Source organism: Rosa rugosa, chromosome 3 (assembly GCF_958449725.1).
Source record: "Rosa rugosa chromosome 3, drRosRugo1.1, whole genome shotgun sequence".
NCBI lineage: Eukaryota > Viridiplantae > Streptophyta > Magnoliopsida > Rosales > Rosaceae > Rosa > Rosa rugosa.
The window spans coordinates 39,186,192-39,205,299 of record NC_084822.1 but is presented as its reverse complement, the minus strand read 5'-3'; the positions used below and the strand labels follow the sequence as shown (position 1 = coordinate 39,205,299).

The following is a 19,108-nucleotide window of genomic DNA, read 5'->3' as shown; positions in this document are numbered from 1 at the left end:
TGGTCGTTAAGGCATTGATAACTGCCTTAAAGCTAGTACGGTTCAGGGTGGACAGATTCAGTTCGTTCATTAGTTTAAGTGAGTTAGATACCTTAAAGATCATCAATTTGGCTGAAAACTTTGCAGAGATGATCTATACACTAGTACCTGAAAACTTAACGGTCGAGATGTGGATATGAGACCGAAAAAGTGATCCTAAACTCCAACCTCACACATTATTTTCATAATGAGGCCTCACTCTGGATAGGATCTATATATATATATATATCAATCAGACAGATCGGTTTGAGTGGAAATATGCTGCTACTTCAAAATTAATGAAGTAGCACCACAATATTGCTCCCTGAACTGAAATTGTAAGCAGAAGATGAACACATCAGCCTATATATATATATATATATAAAATAGAAATGCCAATCCCAATTCTCACCAAGACAAACAATTGATCAGTTGATATGATTGACCACTCAACCTTACCCCAAGAACAAACTATAAGTATGAGAAGCAGGTGCAAACCAGATTGTGAATTTGATTTGCACTGTCATATAGGATTTATGTCTCAATATAGAGCAGGGGCAGAACAGGGTTCAATGTAGAAGTAGGAATTGTCCCTATACAATGTACAATGTACTCATTCTTGGAAAAGATATCATCACAAGTTATTAGTGTACATGCACAATCGTTTTCCTACCAGATTTTATAAATTAAACTTTTGTGACCGACTAGTCATGCTGTTCTGATCTACATACAATTATCCATTATCATCCATACCATCCAAATTACGTACTATATAATGGTTTACACAAATATACGACTTTGCGCACTCCTACCGTTTAGATCAACTTATGTCAGATATTGGAGAAAACTTAAATGACTTAAATATTTATTGAATATTTTTTCACTAAAACTACACATATATTATAGAACTTGACTAATGGCATTATCCTTTTAGGTGAAATTTGATATCCTTCTAACTCTATTACTCATTTTTGTTATTATTGTAAAACAAAAACTCAGATAAAGATAGCTATTTGAGGATTGAATTTCTACATCTAAGAGCATCTTTAGCAATGCTAGCCATTTTGAGTCAAATTTTAGCCAAAGTAGCTAAAAAATCATTTTAGCTAGCCACTTTAGAAATACGTCTGCATCAATGCTATCTATTTTAGCTAGTTTTGAATTTATATTAATTTTTAAATGAAAATTAAATAGTTTAAATGTATTTATAAATTACATAAAATAACTCAAAATGAATGTTTTAAATTATAGAGAGCCTCATCTCGCTCTCTATATTTAGGAGCGAGATAGCTAAAAGTTATAATAGAGAGCCACTTAGGAGTCTGGTGCAGCTACTAAAATATATAAAAAGCTAAACATACTCTCCAAAATAGCTAATGAGTCAAAATAGAGAGTCTGCTAAAGATGCTCTAACATCTCTAAGTATAGGATTACCATATTAACTCAAATTAGTTGTCGATACCAAATTGAACAAACTAATCGTGATCTTTGCATATGTAATTGCCAACATAGACTGCATAGAAAGCTTCTTGTTGTCCAAGTACGTTCTTCATAGTCTAAATGCAAGGAACTATATTTTCTATGTACCAACAAAGTATCAACAGAGAATTATGTTTCCAACTTAACCCAAATTAAGTGTCAAATTATGACAGATAGTGGGGCAATGATTCAAAGATTTGCTTATATATAAAACAAATAAGAAAAAGAGGCAGCCATAAGATTTACCGGAAAGTGCATACTGGTCAAGAGAAAAAGAGGCAGTCACGGCCTAAGACCTGATGGCAACACCCTCCAAGTGGGAGACTGAAATTGAATGTAGATGGAGCTTTCCATATGGACACAGGACAAGGAGGCATTGGGGCAGTTATCAAAGATGAAAATGGTATGTTTTTAGCTGCTATTGCACGTCCCTTTTCTCTTGTACGTTCTGCTTTGCATATGGAGATTGAGGCTATGAGAGCGGGACTTCTATTGACTATACATCAGGGCATGACTAATGTTGACATTGAAATTGATTGTGCTACTGTTGTTACCGCACTTAATGGTGAGATAGAGGATCTTTCAGAGATTGGCAGTATTATAGAGGATTGTAAGGCCTATTTACAGGCTCTTTTGCCTTTTCATTTACAGTCCATTTACCGTGAAGCAAATGGTGTAGCCCATAAATTGGTGCACCTTGCCAGTTTATATGTTTTAGATGAGTATTGGTTAGAAGAGGCACCTGTTATTATTCAGGATGTACTCTATGAGGATTCTTGTACTAGTACTCGAGGTGAAGGTTATATGTCTCCCTCGGTGTACAATCATCCTTCTATTATCAATAATATTCGGGCGTGGGGCTGAGCCTCCCAGTAAGGCTGGGTTTCAAACCCCTTAAAATTCAAAAAATAAATAAATAAATAAATAAATATATATATATATATATATATATATATATATACAGGCCTTCTCCACTGCGGACGTCCGCAGTTTTTCATTGGTGCGGATTTCCAGTTTTGACCCACTTTCCGATCATATTTTCACATATTAACCGTTCAGTTTTTAGGTCCTAATGTATAGATCACCTCTGCAAAATTTCAGCCAAATTGGTGATCGTTAAGGCATCCAAAACTGCAATTTACAACAATGTACACGAACGGTTCCGGTTCGGCAGATTCGGTCCGTTCGTGTAAATTGCACTTTTGGATGCCTTAACGATCACCAATTTGGCTGAAATTTTGTAGAGATGATCTATACATCAGGACCTAAAAACTGAACGGCTAAGATGTGAAAATGTGATTGGAAAGTGGGGAAAAAATGGAAATCCGCACCTTTTTTATTAGGTGCGGATATCCGCACCTGAGAATGATTCTATATATATATATATATATAACAAATTAATAAGAATGAACTCAATGATATCTTTCGGCAATTATAATACTACTGATTTCAATTTTCATTATCCAAAAAAGATTTCAATTTTCAAGTGGCCATGGTGCAATGCATCTTCACAAACAGCTTTAAACTCTATGCGGATTGTACACTTGGCTCATATTTGGTATGGGCAACTCATAATAGGACTTGGCAGATATGTGAAGTTGGAAAGCAAAGCTTAGATCTTGTGAAAGACATGGGCATTACTAGATCATGGAGGCAGCAATGCTCCTATTCTTGACTTTTCAATCCCATTTCCACGGCAATCCTAAATAACCCCTATTCGCTTTACAAGATAACTGGTTCTTCTCTGAGCAACCAGTCTAATGGTAATGGATAGAGAGATAAATGCAAAAGCTAAGCTCGTTGGCAAAGCTCCAAAAGCTGAGCTGATTTATGTGGATTCAGCCGTAGGCAAATAAACAAGTTATGAATTAATCTGATTCATTGGGTAGAAAGCTGAAAGGTTTTAAAACAACAATACACATCATATCAATGCCAATCCCAACAAGACAAACACTTGATCTGATTGATCATCTCAAACCCAACACCAAAATCCCAAACTCAAAACACTCACAAATCATCTAATTGTCATCTTACAATATACACCCAACTTTCTACCCTAAACTTCACATCCCTACTTCTTGCCGCCGGCATTGATTCCTCCCGCTTTGTTCCCTCCGGCCGCCTGCGCCGCCTTCTTTGCCGCCTTTTCCTGCAGCGCCTTGGCGTCCCTGAAAGCAATCAAAGAACCCAAATTCATACTCAGACCAATTCAGGACCCTTGAGAATTTGAAATTGACAAATAGAGTCATAGAAAGAAAGAAAATTATGACCTTTCTCGGCGTTGTTCAGGGGTCAATCCATCGGTTTTGGGCTGCTTGGTCTTGTTGCCGGACCTGGACTGAGCCCTTTCACGATCTCGGTCTCTCTGGTTACCGCGTTCGCTTCAGTTAAGGCAAACAAACACAAACATCACAAACACAACACTAAACCCCTCCCAAACCCTAAATTTTCCCCAATTAATCGTTCGATTGCCGAGAAATTCATCATGCGTTCAAAATCAAATTAATTTCTAGGGTTTCTCGGCAATCAAACGAGATTTCAAAATTGAATTAAAAATTGGGAGAAACAGAGGGAGGAAAGAAACAGATCCAAGGATATGGGACATATTGAATTGTGAGTGAAGCTGAAACAGCGAAACAAGATCACAAATACAATAAACCCCTGTCAAAATCCACACAATCAGAACAGCGAATCGATTAGACGATTTTGTCACACAAAAGAAAAGATGAATTTTGAAAAGGAAAGGATGGAGGATTTGGGGGGAAAACTTACCTGATTGACGATGTGAACGCAGAAGGGCGTAAAGACGGAGGAGGAAATCAGAGGAAGGTTGAATGTGTCCGAGTGAGAAGAGGTGAGTGGGTATATAAAGGACGAGTTGTTGAGAACCTACCAATCTAATGATCTTATCTATGGAAGGCTCGAGAAGCCGCGGAATTTCCAACTTTTTTTTTTTTTTTTTTTCAAAAAGTTCCAACTTTTTCTTAAAAACAAAAACAAATTATTATTGGATGCTATTGGCAAACAAAGAATATATATTTTTGTTTATGCTTATCTGGAAAATATATTTAAGGGAAAACATCATCAATGGTCACTGAGTTATGACTTATTCGACACTTAACTCACTGTATTTTAAACAATATCACTTAACTCACTCAGTTTTACATCCGTCTTTCACTTAACTTACTGTCGTTAATTTTGCCGTTAAAAGCTATTAAAATTGAGGGTATATTTGTCTAAACACTAAAAAAATGCATTTCTAACTTTTTTTAAAAAAAAAAAGACAATTTTTTTTCAAATTATATTTAAGTTAAAAAAATCATTTTTTATTAGAAATCTCATAAATTTAAAAAATTGAAAAAAGTCTAATAAATGTAAATTGAGGGTATATTTATCTAAACACTAAAAAAATGCATTTCTAACTTTTTTAAAAAAAAATAAAAGACAATTTTTTTCAAATTATATTTAAGTTAAAAAAATCATTTTTTTATTAGAAATTTCAGAAATTTAAAAAAATTGAAAAAAAGTCTAATAAATGTAGTTTTTTTAAGTTAAAAATGATTTTTAAGTGTTTTGACAAATATACCCTCAATTTTAACGGCTTCTAACGGTAGAATTAACGGCAGTGAGTTAAGTGAAAGACGGATGTAAAACTGAGTGAGTTAAGTGATATTTTTGAAAATACAGTGAGTTAAGTGTCGAATAAGTCATAACTCAGTGACCATTGGTGATATTTCCCCCATATATTTAATTAGCTTCCAAGCTTGATAGACATGATGGTGATGGAAAATTCTTTCATGCACCGGATGTACTGCAGATCCAACAAATCTCAGTCGTTGATATTATTTATAGGCAATTTTTTTTTTTTAACAAAAAAAAAAATGTACTTAATATTATCTAACCGTCTATTTTTGTTGGTGCAAGTCGGTGTCATGAGTACTCCCTACCGAACAATGTACAAGGTTTTCCTTAACGACTTTTATTTAGTTTGTCGTCGATTTTCTCTTTTACTACCAATGCAAACTGCAAAGTGTCATCGTTTATGGAAACAATGGGTCGCATCTGGATAGAACATAGAGGTGTGATAATTTGAGTAAAGAAAGATGGTAGGTTTCTTAATTGCTCATTTTGTGAGTGCGAGTGTGAGTGCATGTGCTTTAATAGGGTTTTACCCGGTGAATCATGGCACTTTGATAATGCCATGGTGTTTTTTAGATATGTCCAACTGGTTCTATGACTAATGGCGACTGCAATGCAATCCTTAACAATTCAATTTAGCCGCTTCCTGTTCGGGTTGCTAAAGAATAACTTGGTATAGGGATAACCTCAATGAATGTTTTAGGGATTGATCGCTAAAGCGATCGACCTATGCGGGAGGTGGTGTGTATCTAGGTAGAGACTAAGTGTCAGCATTAATTTGAAAGGTCTAGAATTTTTCCTTATCTGCATCAATCAAGGATTAGTTTGCATTTAACCCTTCACATATGATAAGCTCTTCATGGGGCATACACAATGTGCTGTTGGAGAATTCGACCAGTGTTTTTTCGGTTTTAATGTTAATAGTTAAGTCATCAGCAGTGGCCCACGGGTGCCAAAAACGTTTTCCCTCCTTGCACACCAGTTCTCTTCACACCATTAGCATTTTATGTGGATTTGAATGGGGATGTCAGGATTAGTGATGCTAAATGGGGTGAGTTTTTCAGAGTATGACATTCTATGCTCAAATTTCTCGTCATATATCTTTAAACCCTTTTGGGGCCAACATAGGGTTTCTTTTGCCAATGGGTGTGTTTCGTAAGGGTCCTATCTTATGGTTGCTTGTCTTTGGATCTGTTATGCCCAGGGCCGGCCCTGAGGGCTGCTGCCTGAGGCAGCCGTCTCAGGCCACCGGCTCCCGGGGGCCTCGGAGGATTTAATTCTGCATATATGTAATATAGTGTGTGTGTGTATATATATATATATATATATATATATATATATATATATATATATATTTTTTTTTTTTTTCCTTCTATCGACGTAAGATGAAGTGTTGCTCCAGCGGAAGTGATGTTATTTTGCGTCCTCACCACCAAGGTTCGAACCTTGCTTCCCCATTTCAGTCTTTTTTTTTTTTGTGTATTTTAGAAATTTATGTAGGAATAAAAATTTATATACTTTTCTTTGGTTATTAATTTTACATTTACTTTTATTCTCTCTAGCTTTTTGAAAAATATATTTACATTTATTCAAAACACATGATTTTGTACTGTTATGTGGCACAAATTTTATTTAGGATGCCACATTTTAATTATTTGCCTCAGGTCGTTAGAATCTCAGGACCGGCCCTGGTTATGCCACCGATGGTGCTGAATGGATCTCGCCCGATGGTAACTTCATTTAGACTATGTTGTTATGGGCTTTTAACGAGTTTGTTGAACTTAGTATTATTCTCAACTGCTACCTTTGTCACCCCTCCTGCTTTATTGTAGGCTCTGGTCAGCCACTTAGGGCCTACGTACTTTTGGTTTACTCCAGTGAGTCTGGTCCAAAAGAACAACACCATTGGGATTCCAAATAGTGGGTTATCGACTTTTAGTAGAAGCGTCACATGAACTAATCGGTTTTTGAGTTTAAGGATATCCATTCTTCGAGAGTGATTTTCTATTTTACTATTCTCTAACGAGTAAGATCAGGTAAGATTATCTGGTAATGACTCTTTGCACCTTGTCGAAGTGGCCAAATATTGCATCACCAAACCAAAAAGATCTCTAAAAGAGAGGAGAATTAAATAACATGATCACAGGCTCACCAAAAATTCAAGGGAGGAACAAGAGTTGTCGTCGAACGATAATGTTGTTGTTTGTGCTTGAGATGTCAAACCCTAACATAGCCAAACTAAAAAGACACATTTTTCAAGGACTATTAGATAAATTTAATACTAGATAAATAAACTACATGGTGCATAATGAGTCTTCATTTAAGTGCACAATATTTTTAAGTATAACTTTTTTTTGAAATAAAAATTGATATTGTTAGAATCAATAGTCGATGGCTAGAGTGTATATGTACTTACAACAAGATAGTCGGCAAAAAAATCCTGGACCCTATTCTAACTTTCTAAGTAAAAGCAACTCATTACAAGTCTATTTTAAGCTTGCTAAAATTAGCCAACTTATAAACAAAGAACCTTCTAGGGAATAATCATTAATTAGTCTCATATTGGGCTAGCACGCAATTTTGGCACCAACAAAATGTCAAAATGTCACTTCCTAGCAAATACATAGAAGTACTTTCTTATTCATAAGCCGCTTGAAATACATCAATCACATTCAAGATAGTTACTAACTCCCATGGAAGTTATTATCCAAATAGATTAGCACTTGAAGGCCAGATATAGACCCAAAAATCCAAGAAGGTCCAACCTCTTGGGCCAGATCATCCTAAATCACTAAGTAACAAGCGAGGATGACAAGACATTCTCCTTACAAGCTCATGAAATAGGCCCATTCAGCCCTAACTCAGACTCAGACTCAGACTCTGACCCCTAAGACCAAATCCAAGTCCAGGTCACCACCCATGTAACACCGCTGCTGCCCACATCGCCATCGATGTTGTGCTTATCGCCGCCACTGTGTTCGACGGTCAACTCCTCTAGTAAGCCATAGATGAGAGTTGCACCAAAATTCCCCACCAAGGCACCTCTTCATGGTTAGACAAGGCTAGCCGCTGTTGCCATTTAAAGAAAAATTGACCACCGACAGGTTCTAGCACAACCCTTCGACATCGACACCAAACTGAAGTCAAATACGACCACCAACAAGGATATGCTCCATACCGGCCAAGGAAAAAAACAAAGAAGTCAAGAAGATCATGATCAAAGAAGTCGACTGCTATTAACATCTTCACCACCAATTATTCAACTATACCCTGATATTGTGTTTTACGACCCACGACGAGGAATCGCGCTGTAGGATCAGATGGCAACTAGAGAATCCTCACAAGAATTCCACCGTGACGCTCTAGTCAAAACCCTAGAAAGGTCTAATTTATAAGTTTAACTTGTTAAAAGGTGAGAAAATAAAATGATTTAAAAAAAAATATGTTAGAGGAAATGTTAAATTAAAATATTATAGGCATTTTAAAATTTTTACAGATTATATTGGTAGGACAAGGAAATAAATATAGGTTGCCTACTGACCTACCTTCTAAATTTATGTGTTTCTCTCTTATTTTCTTGAATATGGCATGCACACTATTTAGAATGGGAGTGATTAATGTGGTCTCAATCATCACGAGGTGGTAGATGGTAACAATTGGCAATGTACAACTATATGAAAAGACACATGCACATGGTACATTGAAGGATGCCTTCCATTTGGCATGTATGCTTTCTGAAAACAGTTGATAAGCTTCCAATTTTTCTCCTTTTTCTGTTCTTTGAATACCTCTCTTTCTTTTTCCCTCCACCTTCACATACATCTTTGGTAACAACAGTTGTCGCCTCCGACAATATTCTCTCGCCACCTCCGATAATATCCTCTCACCACGTCTAACAAAACATCATTTTCAACGGTCTCCGATCGAGTTATTTCATAACTATACATAGAAGGTTGCTGAAAGTAATGCGAAAATTTAACAGCTGCTGCTACTATGCTAGATTCATGTTTGAAATTTTGTGCAACTCTTGATCAAATAGTGCTGATATCTCAATGACTATACATATACATGTGCATATAACAAGCAAAACTAAAGCTTAGGAGATGAGAGCGGATGGGCGGATGGAACCAAAACCCCCACATTTGCTTTCTTTTGTAACTTGTCAAGTCGTTTCTAACAACCACAACACTTAGCAGCTTCAACCGCTCAACCTGACCCACATTAGCAGTGATACAAAAAAAAAAAAATCCAAGCATATTGCCTAAAAAATAAATGGATCCGCATAACTTACCACATACCAATTCTATGTCTCTTCTTGTTCCACTCTTTGTCTTCTAACAGATGCTAATATGCATGCTCAATGCCAGCCTTTCCGTTTTGTCTTCTCTGTTATTCTCTTCCTTATATGCCTCAAATGGGTACTTGGAAATTGGAATATCGAAAAATAAAAATAGAAGCGAATGATAATAAAATTGTGGTTATTAGTTTTTCAAGCGCATGCGATTAACATACCCTTTGTATATTAATAGTTGTATGTGATAACATGTATCATATTTCTAACCTAGCATCCGGGGCATTTCGAGAAATGTCTTCCACCACATATACTATTTTTCAAGAATTGATACACATTTTTGAGTGCAAAACGAAACAAAATCAAATTTTCTCTTATAATTTTTGAAATAAAATATTAGAAAGTCAAATATACCCTCGCTAGTTGCTCCCACGAGACTCGCTCTTCTACCCAAAACCAACATTCTTTGCTTTCCCCATCCTTGATTTTGAGAGCCAAAATCGGAAGAACACAAAAACCAAAACCAAGACAAAGAGAAAGAGAGAGGTCCGATCAACCATCACCACCAATCCAACAACCCTTAAAAAAAAAAGAAACAAAATGAGCTAGCTAACCTTTTGCCATTACCATTTTTACCATTCTCTTTTCCAGTTCATCTACCCAAGCTTTTTTTTACCCCTGGTGAGTGCTTCTTGCTTTTTAACCTCTCTGCATCTTTTTACTTTAATCGATCGTGTTATTTATTGATACTGGTTCCCTCGTCATGATCATATGCATGTTTCTATGTCCCTCTCTCGTGTTTGGGGGTATTGAGCTTTTTCTTTTTGACACAGAAGAGAAGAACCCTTAAATTATTGAAAGCTGGCGGAGACATTACCACAGGGAGCAGCGGTCACGGGACGTAAGGTAATCCCATTTATTGCATTCCATCTCCCTCCATTTCAACTTCAAAAAACGACTGATTTTGCAATAACATACCGAAATCGTGAATTCTTCGGTTGTTTTCTCGTGTTGTGAGTTAACATATTCTCACATTGACCTTTCATAAATTACAAATTATTAATGAGTAATAAAAAATTAGTGGCCAATAAATCGAAGAAAAAAAATTCAATCAAAACACGTAAAATGAATCCTAAACTCAGACGTCATTCATTTTTATTATAAGAAACAGTTTCGTAAATCGAGTGTCATCATTGGAACAACTTTTTGTGTCTTCAATTTTGTGCATTGGTATAATTTACAGCAAATGTGTGTGTCTCATTCATAGTTAAAAATCAGTTATAATATGAGTTGTAAATTCAAATGTGTAATAAATTATGGACGTAAATTCATCAAGATATTATTTTCTCATTAGTTATGTACACAAATGATTGTACGTAACGTTTCTCAAATTATGGACGTAAATTCATCGAAATATTATTTTCTCATTAGTTATGTCCACAAATGATTGTACGTAATGTTTCTCAAAAAAAAAAAAATGATTGTGCGTAACGGACATTTAATAGTAAATGTTAGAATTCTTTTTTTGTTTGCACACTCTCGTTTCGTATAGATCCCATAAATCTGAGTCTCTCGGAATCCAAGAAAAGCAAAAGACAAAAAACAGAGAAGAAGAAAAGAAGAAGAAGGAGATGGTTCCGATCTCGGAATCGCAGTCCCTTCGCCACTAGAATTTCTTTGTCTTCTTTCGTTCTGTTAATTATTTGAGACTGAGAAAGAGTTTGTTTTGTTAAAAAATGGAAGGTCGCCGGAGGCTAACGCTTCTCGATCAGATGTCAGCAAGTGCGGACGGCAGAGCATTAGCCGGACTGAGCCTCAAAGACGTCTTATCCCCAGCAGCAGCACCCAAAGAACCCCCGCCGGCTCCGGCGATACCCGCGTCTATTTCGGGTCTGACCCTCCTTGACATTATCCGCAACGACGAGCCCAAATCGTATAAGGCCTTGATCGGAAAGAAAGACAAGAAGCCGTGGAAGACATTCAAAGACCGCCTCCGCCTCAAGAAAGCCAGCGCCGCCTGGGCCTCCACCGCCCAAGTCCCCACCTCCGACGTCCCCCTCCGGAACAACAACCACCACCGCCAGCCAGGCTACAGCCACAGCCGATCCCGCAACTCCATCCGTTACATCACGCCGGAGCCGCAGCCGATGGCTGAGCCCGGAGCAAACGACCGGCCGCCGCAGGCCGCCGGCTCCGCCCCGAGTTTCAATCGGCGGAGCTCCGTGCGGTTCGCGTCGGACATCGAGTCGCCGCGGCCCAAGCTGGAGACGGCGATCAGCGAGGAGAGGTCGCTGTCGGCGAGGGAGGCGGTGGCGGCACAAGAGGCTGCCGAGGCCGCCGCCGCCGCAGCGGCGGCTGATGCGGCAGCGGCGGAGGAGAAGGCAGAGAGAGAAGGAGATGGAGAGGGAGACGGCGCATCTTCGTCGGAGAAGGCTTCCGGTGAAACGGTAACGTCGCCGGAGCCGGAGCCGGAGCCGGTGAGGATGTCGCTGATGGACTTGTTGGAGGAGACGGACAGGCAGATGGGGCTGGAGGGAGGGAGGTACACCATGGACGAAGAGGAAGAAGAGGAGGAGGAGGAGGAGGAGGAAGAGGAAGTGGAGGAGGTGGTGAAGGAGGAAGAACCGGAAGAAGGTGGGGGCGTGGAGCACAGTTGCTGCGTGTGCATGGTGAGGCATAAAGGCGCGGCATTTATCCCCTGCGGGCATACCTTTTGCCGGATGTGCTCCAGAGAGTTGTGGGTGCAGAGAGGGAACTGCCCCCTCTGCAACAATTTCATCTTGGAAATTCTGGACATTTTCTGAAATTTATATTCCCAGCAAAGCAAGGAGAACCAGATTGGTATACACGCTTTTCTCTCACTCTCTCAAGACTCTCGGTGTCAGCATTGTTTCGTTCATTGGAGTTGTTTAGAAACTTTTTTTTTTCCCTTTTTTTTTGTATATTTTTTTTCAATCCGAGTTTCTAATTTGATGCATCTCTTTCTGTTATCAATAGCTTCAGACTTTGAGTGAATGCCTTCTTTCTGGGCTCTTTTTTCTGTACATCTATTAGATTCATGACTTCGAAGCTAGTCTACTTCATTTTGGGACTTATTGCTCATTTGGCAAAACAAAACAAAAAATTTCAATTACCGTTCTTGGCATCTAAGAAAGTGACAGTTTGCCAGATCATGTACTACAATGAAGATTATTGAACATTTGAACTCAAGATTCAAATTTCAAACCCAAGAAAGATGCTCTACAATCTTGTTTCCAAGAAGTATATTCTATATTCTACAGTGAAAACAATGGGAATGAGTCTACCAACTGTTATCACATTCTGGGAATTCGATTATTCCTCAGATTTTTTCTTTAATATTTTTGTCTTATGGTCAAAAACAACACATTCTAACTGTCTGGTGATACTTCTATCGACGATGTTGAGCAAGGTCCCAAGTTAAAGCGCCTTACTTCAAGAATCAAGATCAAAAGATGGTTTACCCATTCTGGTTTCGGTTTACAATACATTACGTTGCTCATGATAAGTTAACACTCACAGAGAGGGTTAAATCATCACTATCATAAATTTCTACCATAACCATGCCTATCAATCTTATATTAGATCAAATTCATGAACTTTGTCTAATCATATCTATATTTGAGATGTATATATGAGGTTTTTTAGTTTACAGACTATTTCAGTTGTATATCAATGTTACAGAATACAAAGATGGACAGTAGTAGACAATCTTGAGGTATAAAAAGTAATTTCCCCCTTCTATCTTATGTGTGTATAAAAACAAGATCTCGGTGATGCCGACTGAGAATTTGTTCATTAGTCCTGCCTGAGCTGCCCTTTCCATCAGGGACTCTATGAGAAGTAAACTCGATGCTTATGTAACTTCAAAAACCAGAGTAAATTTCCCAGCAGTGCAAATCATAGATCAGTAGGCCAACTTTCAACCACCTGCGGGACAAGGCATCTATCTGGTTCCCTCACTATGTAAAATTGATCTCCCACATTATCTTCAGAGTCCTGATTTCGGTACCATGTCCATAGAGCCCAAGTCTCATTCTTCACCTGCAAGTTACACACATTTCATTGAAATCACTAGTTAAATTTGCATCATAGTTGAGGTGGTGAAACTGAGCTATAACTCTAATAGCTGTTCAAGTCAGTGATAGGATAGCTAGAATGGCTAGTGTGAAGTAATAGTATATTACATCACTTAATGTAGCCTCTATATTTTCATCAACCATTAATATAAAAGTTAAATTTATGCATTCCTAGCGAGGTGAAGTATTCTTGAACTTGGACTATCCCAATAGAAACATAGACAAAATGGTGTACCTCAAGGATCCCATGGCCAAAGCTGCTTTCTCTGAAAGCACTGTAATCTGGTTGCTGATCCCAACAAAATTTACCAGCTGCTGGACCGGATGTAAAATTTCTTGCACACATGCCGAGGTATTCATCAGCACTTGGCTTTGGGCACAGACCAGGTTCATCAGCATGTTGGATTGCCATCTTCTCTCGATTACCTCCATCACCAATAGTGATATGCACAGGACCACATGGATCTAATGTGTAATTATAAACTCGATTTGACCTCTCGTAGGCATGAACCTTATTATTATTGAAGCAAAGCAGAGCAACATTCAGCACACTTTTAAAGAGAATAGATATTTAGTTACTCTGAGGAACATCAGTTCATCATTCACTAAAAAATTAATGACGATATAAACTAATAGCATGAAGGACATAGGAAGCAAATGGTGCAGTGATTAAAGTCATTAAACTAGTTTCCAGATCATGCTATGGGTACCAAGATACCGAAAAGAAAGGACAGAAATCCAGTTTGTCATTAAAGCCATCAGCAGTAATTTGCTTCTGATAGTATTTACATTATACCATGATTCTCAAAATTCATGATATAGAATGTAGTTGTTTCTATCAATACCTGATGCATAAGAAAACCACAACTGAAGGCATATTTTCTACAAGGGTAAAACCTAACAAAGATTGTCAAAATCACTGGTGGTTATCATTACTTACATGTCCACTGAACACTATATCAACGCCATAAGAGTAAAGTAACTCTTCCATTTCCAGTCTCATACATTCTGCCTCTCTGTAATGGGCTACATAGGTACTGTACCACGGTGCATGCCAAGTAGCTACCAGCCATGGAGTTGCGGATCTGTCTACCTTGGCCAAATCTTGCTCCAGCCACCTGTATTGCTCCGCTATAAGGAAGCAGAAAACATATATTAAGTCATCACTTGTTGGGAAGGAGAGACTCAAAACAACAAACAATATGCTTATTGAAAAAAAAAAAAAAAAAAAAAAAAAAAAAAAAAAAAAAGAAGGAGAAAATGCACAAGTCAAGAAACATGTAATCCCTGATTTGTAGATGCATTAAACAAGCACCTCACAATTCTTCAAACAATTGGATCACAAATGAGGATATCTAGACAAGTTGAGCAGACTTTCATTACATGATTTGTCAAAGAGAGTATAGGCTCCAAGCATAATGAAATGAATCCCCCCTGCATTAAACGAGTAGTACATTGGGGACGAAGATCCACTTTCTGCAGATGGGAATGCAAACCGAGAACTATAAGCCACGAATGTCTTGTTCTCAACCTGTTCTTCTACTTCATGATTCCCTTCTACCACCATTATCGGAACTCTAGAAACCAAATTCTGCATAAACCTATACAAAACAGCCAGCAATGACAACAGAAGAGAACAAACTTCATGAGTCATACTTTGCATAAGCTATTGCATTCATTACAGGGAAAGGAATTCATATTCTAACCTTCCCCAGTAATCCCATCGAGGCTGATAGGTCTCATGTATCGGAGTGTCCGCAAACGTGCAGGAATAGCAGTCAGAGCCAGTTCCATTTGTGAGGTATAAGTTTGCATAAGTAACATCACCAATCAAGAGCATAAGATCAGGATCATTACTAGTCAAGTGACCAACTGTGGTGGTTGTATTGTAGGTAAGGCCAAGATCTCCCACAATTGCTATTCTCTTGGGGTAGCTCTTCGGACCGGGTACCGGCATGGTCTTGAAATGGTGAATGTCACTCATGGCAGGTATAGAAGGATCTCCACATCTATAAAAGTACCTTGTATTGGGTTTCAACCCTACATACACACCAACCAGTCAGTATTCACCAACTTAATAATAAAAAGAAAATTAAAAAAAAAAAATCCAGTTAAAGTTAAGGAGCAGAATAGAAAGAAGAAGATGGTGAGACCTGTAAGACGAACATGGTGGATGATTCCAGAAGTGTAGTTCTGAAGACCCACATAAGGGTAAAGCTGACTGTAAACAAGAGAATATCCCGTTGCTTCATGCGTTGGTGGATTCCTAAACTTTCCATAACGAACAACACTCTTCACACTTTTGGGATCCAACGGCTTTATGTTGTATCCAATTTGCGATTTCCCTGCAAACACCAACCAAAAAAAATTCAAAATTCCCAAATTTCCTGCACAAACCTGTGAACACACACTCGAGAGAGAAAAAACTGATTACCTGTAATCCAGGAGATCCAAACGGAATCGTAAGTGGCGGAGAGAGTGACGGAAATCTGCTCGGGCTCGAAGCCCTTAACGAGGCGGACAACTCTAGGATCGTTGTCCGGCAAGTCGACGGCGTTGCCGCGCAGGCTGAGGTCGAAGGGGACGGTGACGGGGCGGAAGGGGCCGTCGAGGGTGGTCGGAATCCGGGCCTTGGGGGGATGGGAAAAGGAAAGGCCCACCGCCAGAACGAGCAGAGAGGCGGTTAGGGCAGCGAGGGCGGGAAGGGAGGGCCATGAAGGGTTCGCCATTATCTGGAAATGGCATTGGTTTTAGGAAGATGGTGCATTGGAAACTGGAAAGGCAAAAAAAAAATATACCAGAAGTGGGGAAAGGAACCAGAAAGGAATACGGAAGGGATAAAAGGAATATTATTTAGGGTGACGTAAGAAATATTTTGGTGGTGAAAGTAACGGTTGCCGTTTTTTATTATAACAGATTTTTGTTTGCGTTTGCCCGCCTTTGTATATGTGACCCTCTCTGCAAAAGGACCAATAGTGTTCAAGAAGCGCGACCGGCGAAGACGACCTGTTTTTGGAAAGTCCAGCCTTTGACAGAAAAACCCACATTTGCCCCTTTTACATTATCCATTATCTTTTTCGATTAATTAATATTAAACTATGTAAAAAATAATTACGTACTTAAACCTGCATATGCCCTATTTAAATATCCATTATCTTCTACATTATCTATTATCTTTTTCTGTTAACTAATATTAAATTATATGGAACGAGTGCATCTTATCTCTGCGTGTCTCTATCCTCACTACTATAAAGGGAAGCTTAACTTTGGTGTCGTAAGCTTCACTAAAATTTGAAACACCTAAAATATTCTTAATTTAATAAATTATCATATCTTTTTTTTTTTTTTTTTTTTAAGTTTAAAAATGTAAAACATATTAAATGAACAATCACAGTATTACACGTTCCTCTCTTCAACTATCCGGTAAACACGGGGGTTAAAGGCTAGTTACTATTTAGACCTCGTTTGGTTCATGGAAAGGAAAGTAATTCATTTGTCTTTTTCATGGGAAGAGAAATGAAATTTTCCAACAACTTAATGAATTGGTAACGCAAAGAAAGTTATTAAAAAGTTTGTAAATAACGTAATAAAATAATATATTGTGAGTAATAAATGCAAGGAAAGAAAGGGAAAAAGTGATTCCTTTGAGATTTGGAATGAATCACTTTCCCTCTTATTTTCCCTTCCTTCAGGAAACGATTTCCTTTTCTTTTGCATCCAACTCCTTTCCTGATGCTTTCTTTCCACGGACCAAACGTAGCCTAAAGGGAAACCAAAGTTTTGTGTTAAAGGCTTCACCAAATTTGGGATTGTCATATATGTCATTTGGATAAAATAATTTAATTCATATAAAAAGTATTTAAAATATCATTATTCAAAATCAATAAAAGAAAAATAGAAACTATAAAAAAGAAGTGGGTCAAAAACACAATTTCAATCCAAGAATTACTGCAGGCAGTTTCCTAACTTTTATACTAAAATTTGAGTTAGAAAAACATTAAGTAATTACTATATTACTTTGGGCATTGCAGGGGTATGCCACTCGTAAAATTAAAGTGTAAAACACTTTAAAATTTTGTCGTTAGATTCACTTATTTCTTAAAACTGTGTCGTTATTCTCAATTGTTAGATTCATTAATTTGTCCTTTACGGTCATTTAAAAATTATTTATTGAGTAAGCAACTCTGATTATCAGTAACTAAATTCACTTGCTAATGACCTTTCTTTTTAAGGGATCACTCATTTTTCATTTAATTTGCAAATACAATTTCTTTATTTTCTATCTGCCTATAATCATCGTATCACATGCGTAATATGTGTGGAACATTTTACTATCACCATTTTTTTTCTTTACAGTAAAGATAGAGATATCATTCATCATTTGGTCTAGTGGCATAGTCTCCCATTTATAAGTGGAAGGTTGTGAGTTTGACTCACAAAAGACTAGTGGTAACATTTGAGTTTTTTATCTAATTTTTTTTTTTAAAAAAAGAAGATTTATTCTGCTCATTATCAACCAAGTAAATTAGGAAAACCCAATACCATCCATTATTACAATAAAACTTACTTAATCAGCAAGCCTACACGACTACACCACTGATTAGCATAAATTACATAAATTAGTCACATAAATTGCACACTTTAGACCTCATATTGCACTTGGTCAAATGGTCTCATTGCTCTAAGATAATTGGTCATTTATATATGGTAAAATTAGATAGAAGCTGAAATTAGAGTGGCACATCGATTTCGTTGTAACTTATAGGTGATAGATATTTTGACATAAAAAACTTATGAGAAATTCTTGCATAGGGACTGCCGCACCACATGGCGGTGCAGCCCTCTAATCAGAAGAATTTTTTTTTCCTATTTTTTTTGAAACTGCTCCTAATTTTTAATGTGAAATACTTAAAATACCTTCCTGCTTGAGCATTGATTGGGCCGCCGCACTGCTACGTGGTGCGGGTGCCGTACGGAAGTCTTTCTCAAAACTTATGGGTGATACTTATGGATTGATGTTAGTGAAGATTCGGACTCATCACAATGTCAAACCGTCAAATTTAGGCCAAGATGGACCATCACATCATCACAACACAACTTCAACTTTACCTGCACGTTAACAGACAAGTGGTCGACCAAATGCAATAGTCATTTCCAAGAATTCTAAACTTGGTCTCTAATCCCTTAAGACCTTTGGAGCTTTTTGGCTAATCAAATTAGCAGAAAGTACCCTTTAAAGCATCAAAAGCATTGAAAGTAAAGGCATGTGAAGGTTGAGACAGAATGCATTCTATCAACTCTTATTTGCTTTCAGCTTTACCCTTGAAGCCTGCACCACAAGGATGCTCAAACTTCGTTTTGATTGCGCTGGTTCTTAAATTGGCTCAGCAACTGGAGGATCCGTATCTGGCCCGAGCTGTATGATGCAGAAACTCGTCCCACGTATGGATAGGATAGGAGGTTATTCCAGTGAAAGGATCACTAGGACTCTACACCGTTTACACAACTCCGATCTAACAATTTGAAGTGTATGGAAAGATGGTTTCCATTTCATTGAGAATGTTCCTTTTAACATATGTTTGTT

The 19,108-nt window shown here is 37.7% G+C and overlaps 3 protein-coding genes across 3 annotated transcripts; 1 reads left to right on the top strand and 2 right to left on the bottom strand.

The window, feature by feature from the left end:
* Positions 1–3,350: 3,350 nt before the first annotated feature.
* Positions 3,351–5,559, bottom strand: LOC133737704 (uncharacterized). The gene is made up of 5 exons (XM_062165210.1): positions 5,512–5,559; positions 4,270–4,480; positions 4,097–4,158; positions 3,768–3,874; positions 3,351–3,665 (listed from the first exon to the last, which is right to left on the bottom strand). Exons 1-5 carry the CDS (start codon positions 5,557–5,559, stop codon positions 3,569–3,571), a joined length of 525 nt encoding a protein of 174 aa, XP_062021194.1. The 3' UTR covers positions 3,351–3,568.
* Positions 5,560–10,958: 5,399 nt separating this feature from the next.
* On the top strand, positions 10,959–12,471 carry LOC133740519 (uncharacterized). The gene has a single exon (XM_062168476.1). It carries the CDS (start codon positions 11,164–11,166, stop codon positions 12,229–12,231), a length of 1,068 nt encoding a protein of 355 aa, XP_062024460.1. The 5' UTR covers positions 10,959–11,163; the 3' UTR covers positions 12,232–12,471.
* Positions 12,472–13,036: 565 nt separating this feature from the next.
* On the bottom strand, positions 13,037–16,335 carry LOC133740518 (purple acid phosphatase 15). Its single transcript, XM_062168475.1, has 7 exons — positions 15,959–16,335; positions 15,678–15,869; positions 15,231–15,564; positions 14,908–15,125; positions 14,465–14,655; positions 13,760–14,035; positions 13,037–13,489 (listed from the first exon to the last, which is right to left on the bottom strand). Exons 1-7 carry the CDS (start codon positions 16,251–16,253, stop codon positions 13,346–13,348), a joined length of 1,650 nt encoding a protein of 549 aa, XP_062024459.1. The 5' UTR covers positions 16,254–16,335; the 3' UTR covers positions 13,037–13,345.
* Between the last annotated feature and the right edge of the window lie 2,773 nt (positions 16,336–19,108).

Bases quoted from the DNA above. Each gene is read 5' to 3' on its own strand.
- LOC133740518 (XM_062168475.1), bottom strand. From the start codon at position 16,253: ATGGCGAACCCTTCATGGCCCTCCCTTCCCGCCCTCGCTGCCCTAACC. The intron at 15,565-15,677 runs GTCTCACCATCT...GTGTGTATGTAG, and splicing joins CCACCATGTTCGTCTTACAG to GGTTGAAACCCAATACAAGG. The intron at 13,490-13,759 runs GTACACCATTTT...TGTAACTTGCAG, and splicing joins TTGGCCATGGGATCCTTGAG to GTGAAGAATGAGACTTGGGC.
- LOC133737704 (XM_062165210.1), bottom strand. From the start codon at position 5,559: ATGCGACCCATTGTTTCCATAAACGATGACACTTTGCAGTTTGCATTG. The intron at 4,481-5,511 runs GTAGTAAAAGAG...TTTGTTTTTAAG, and splicing joins ACACTTTGCAGTTTGCATTG to AAAAAGTTGGAACTTTTTGA. The intron at 3,666-3,767 runs GTCATAATTTTC...GATTGCTTTCAG, and splicing joins CCTGAACAACGCCGAGAAAG to GGACGCCAAGGCGCTGCAGG.
- LOC133740519 (XM_062168476.1), top strand. From the start codon at position 11,164: ATGGAAGGTCGCCGGAGGCTAACGCTTCTCGATCAGATGTCAGCAAGT.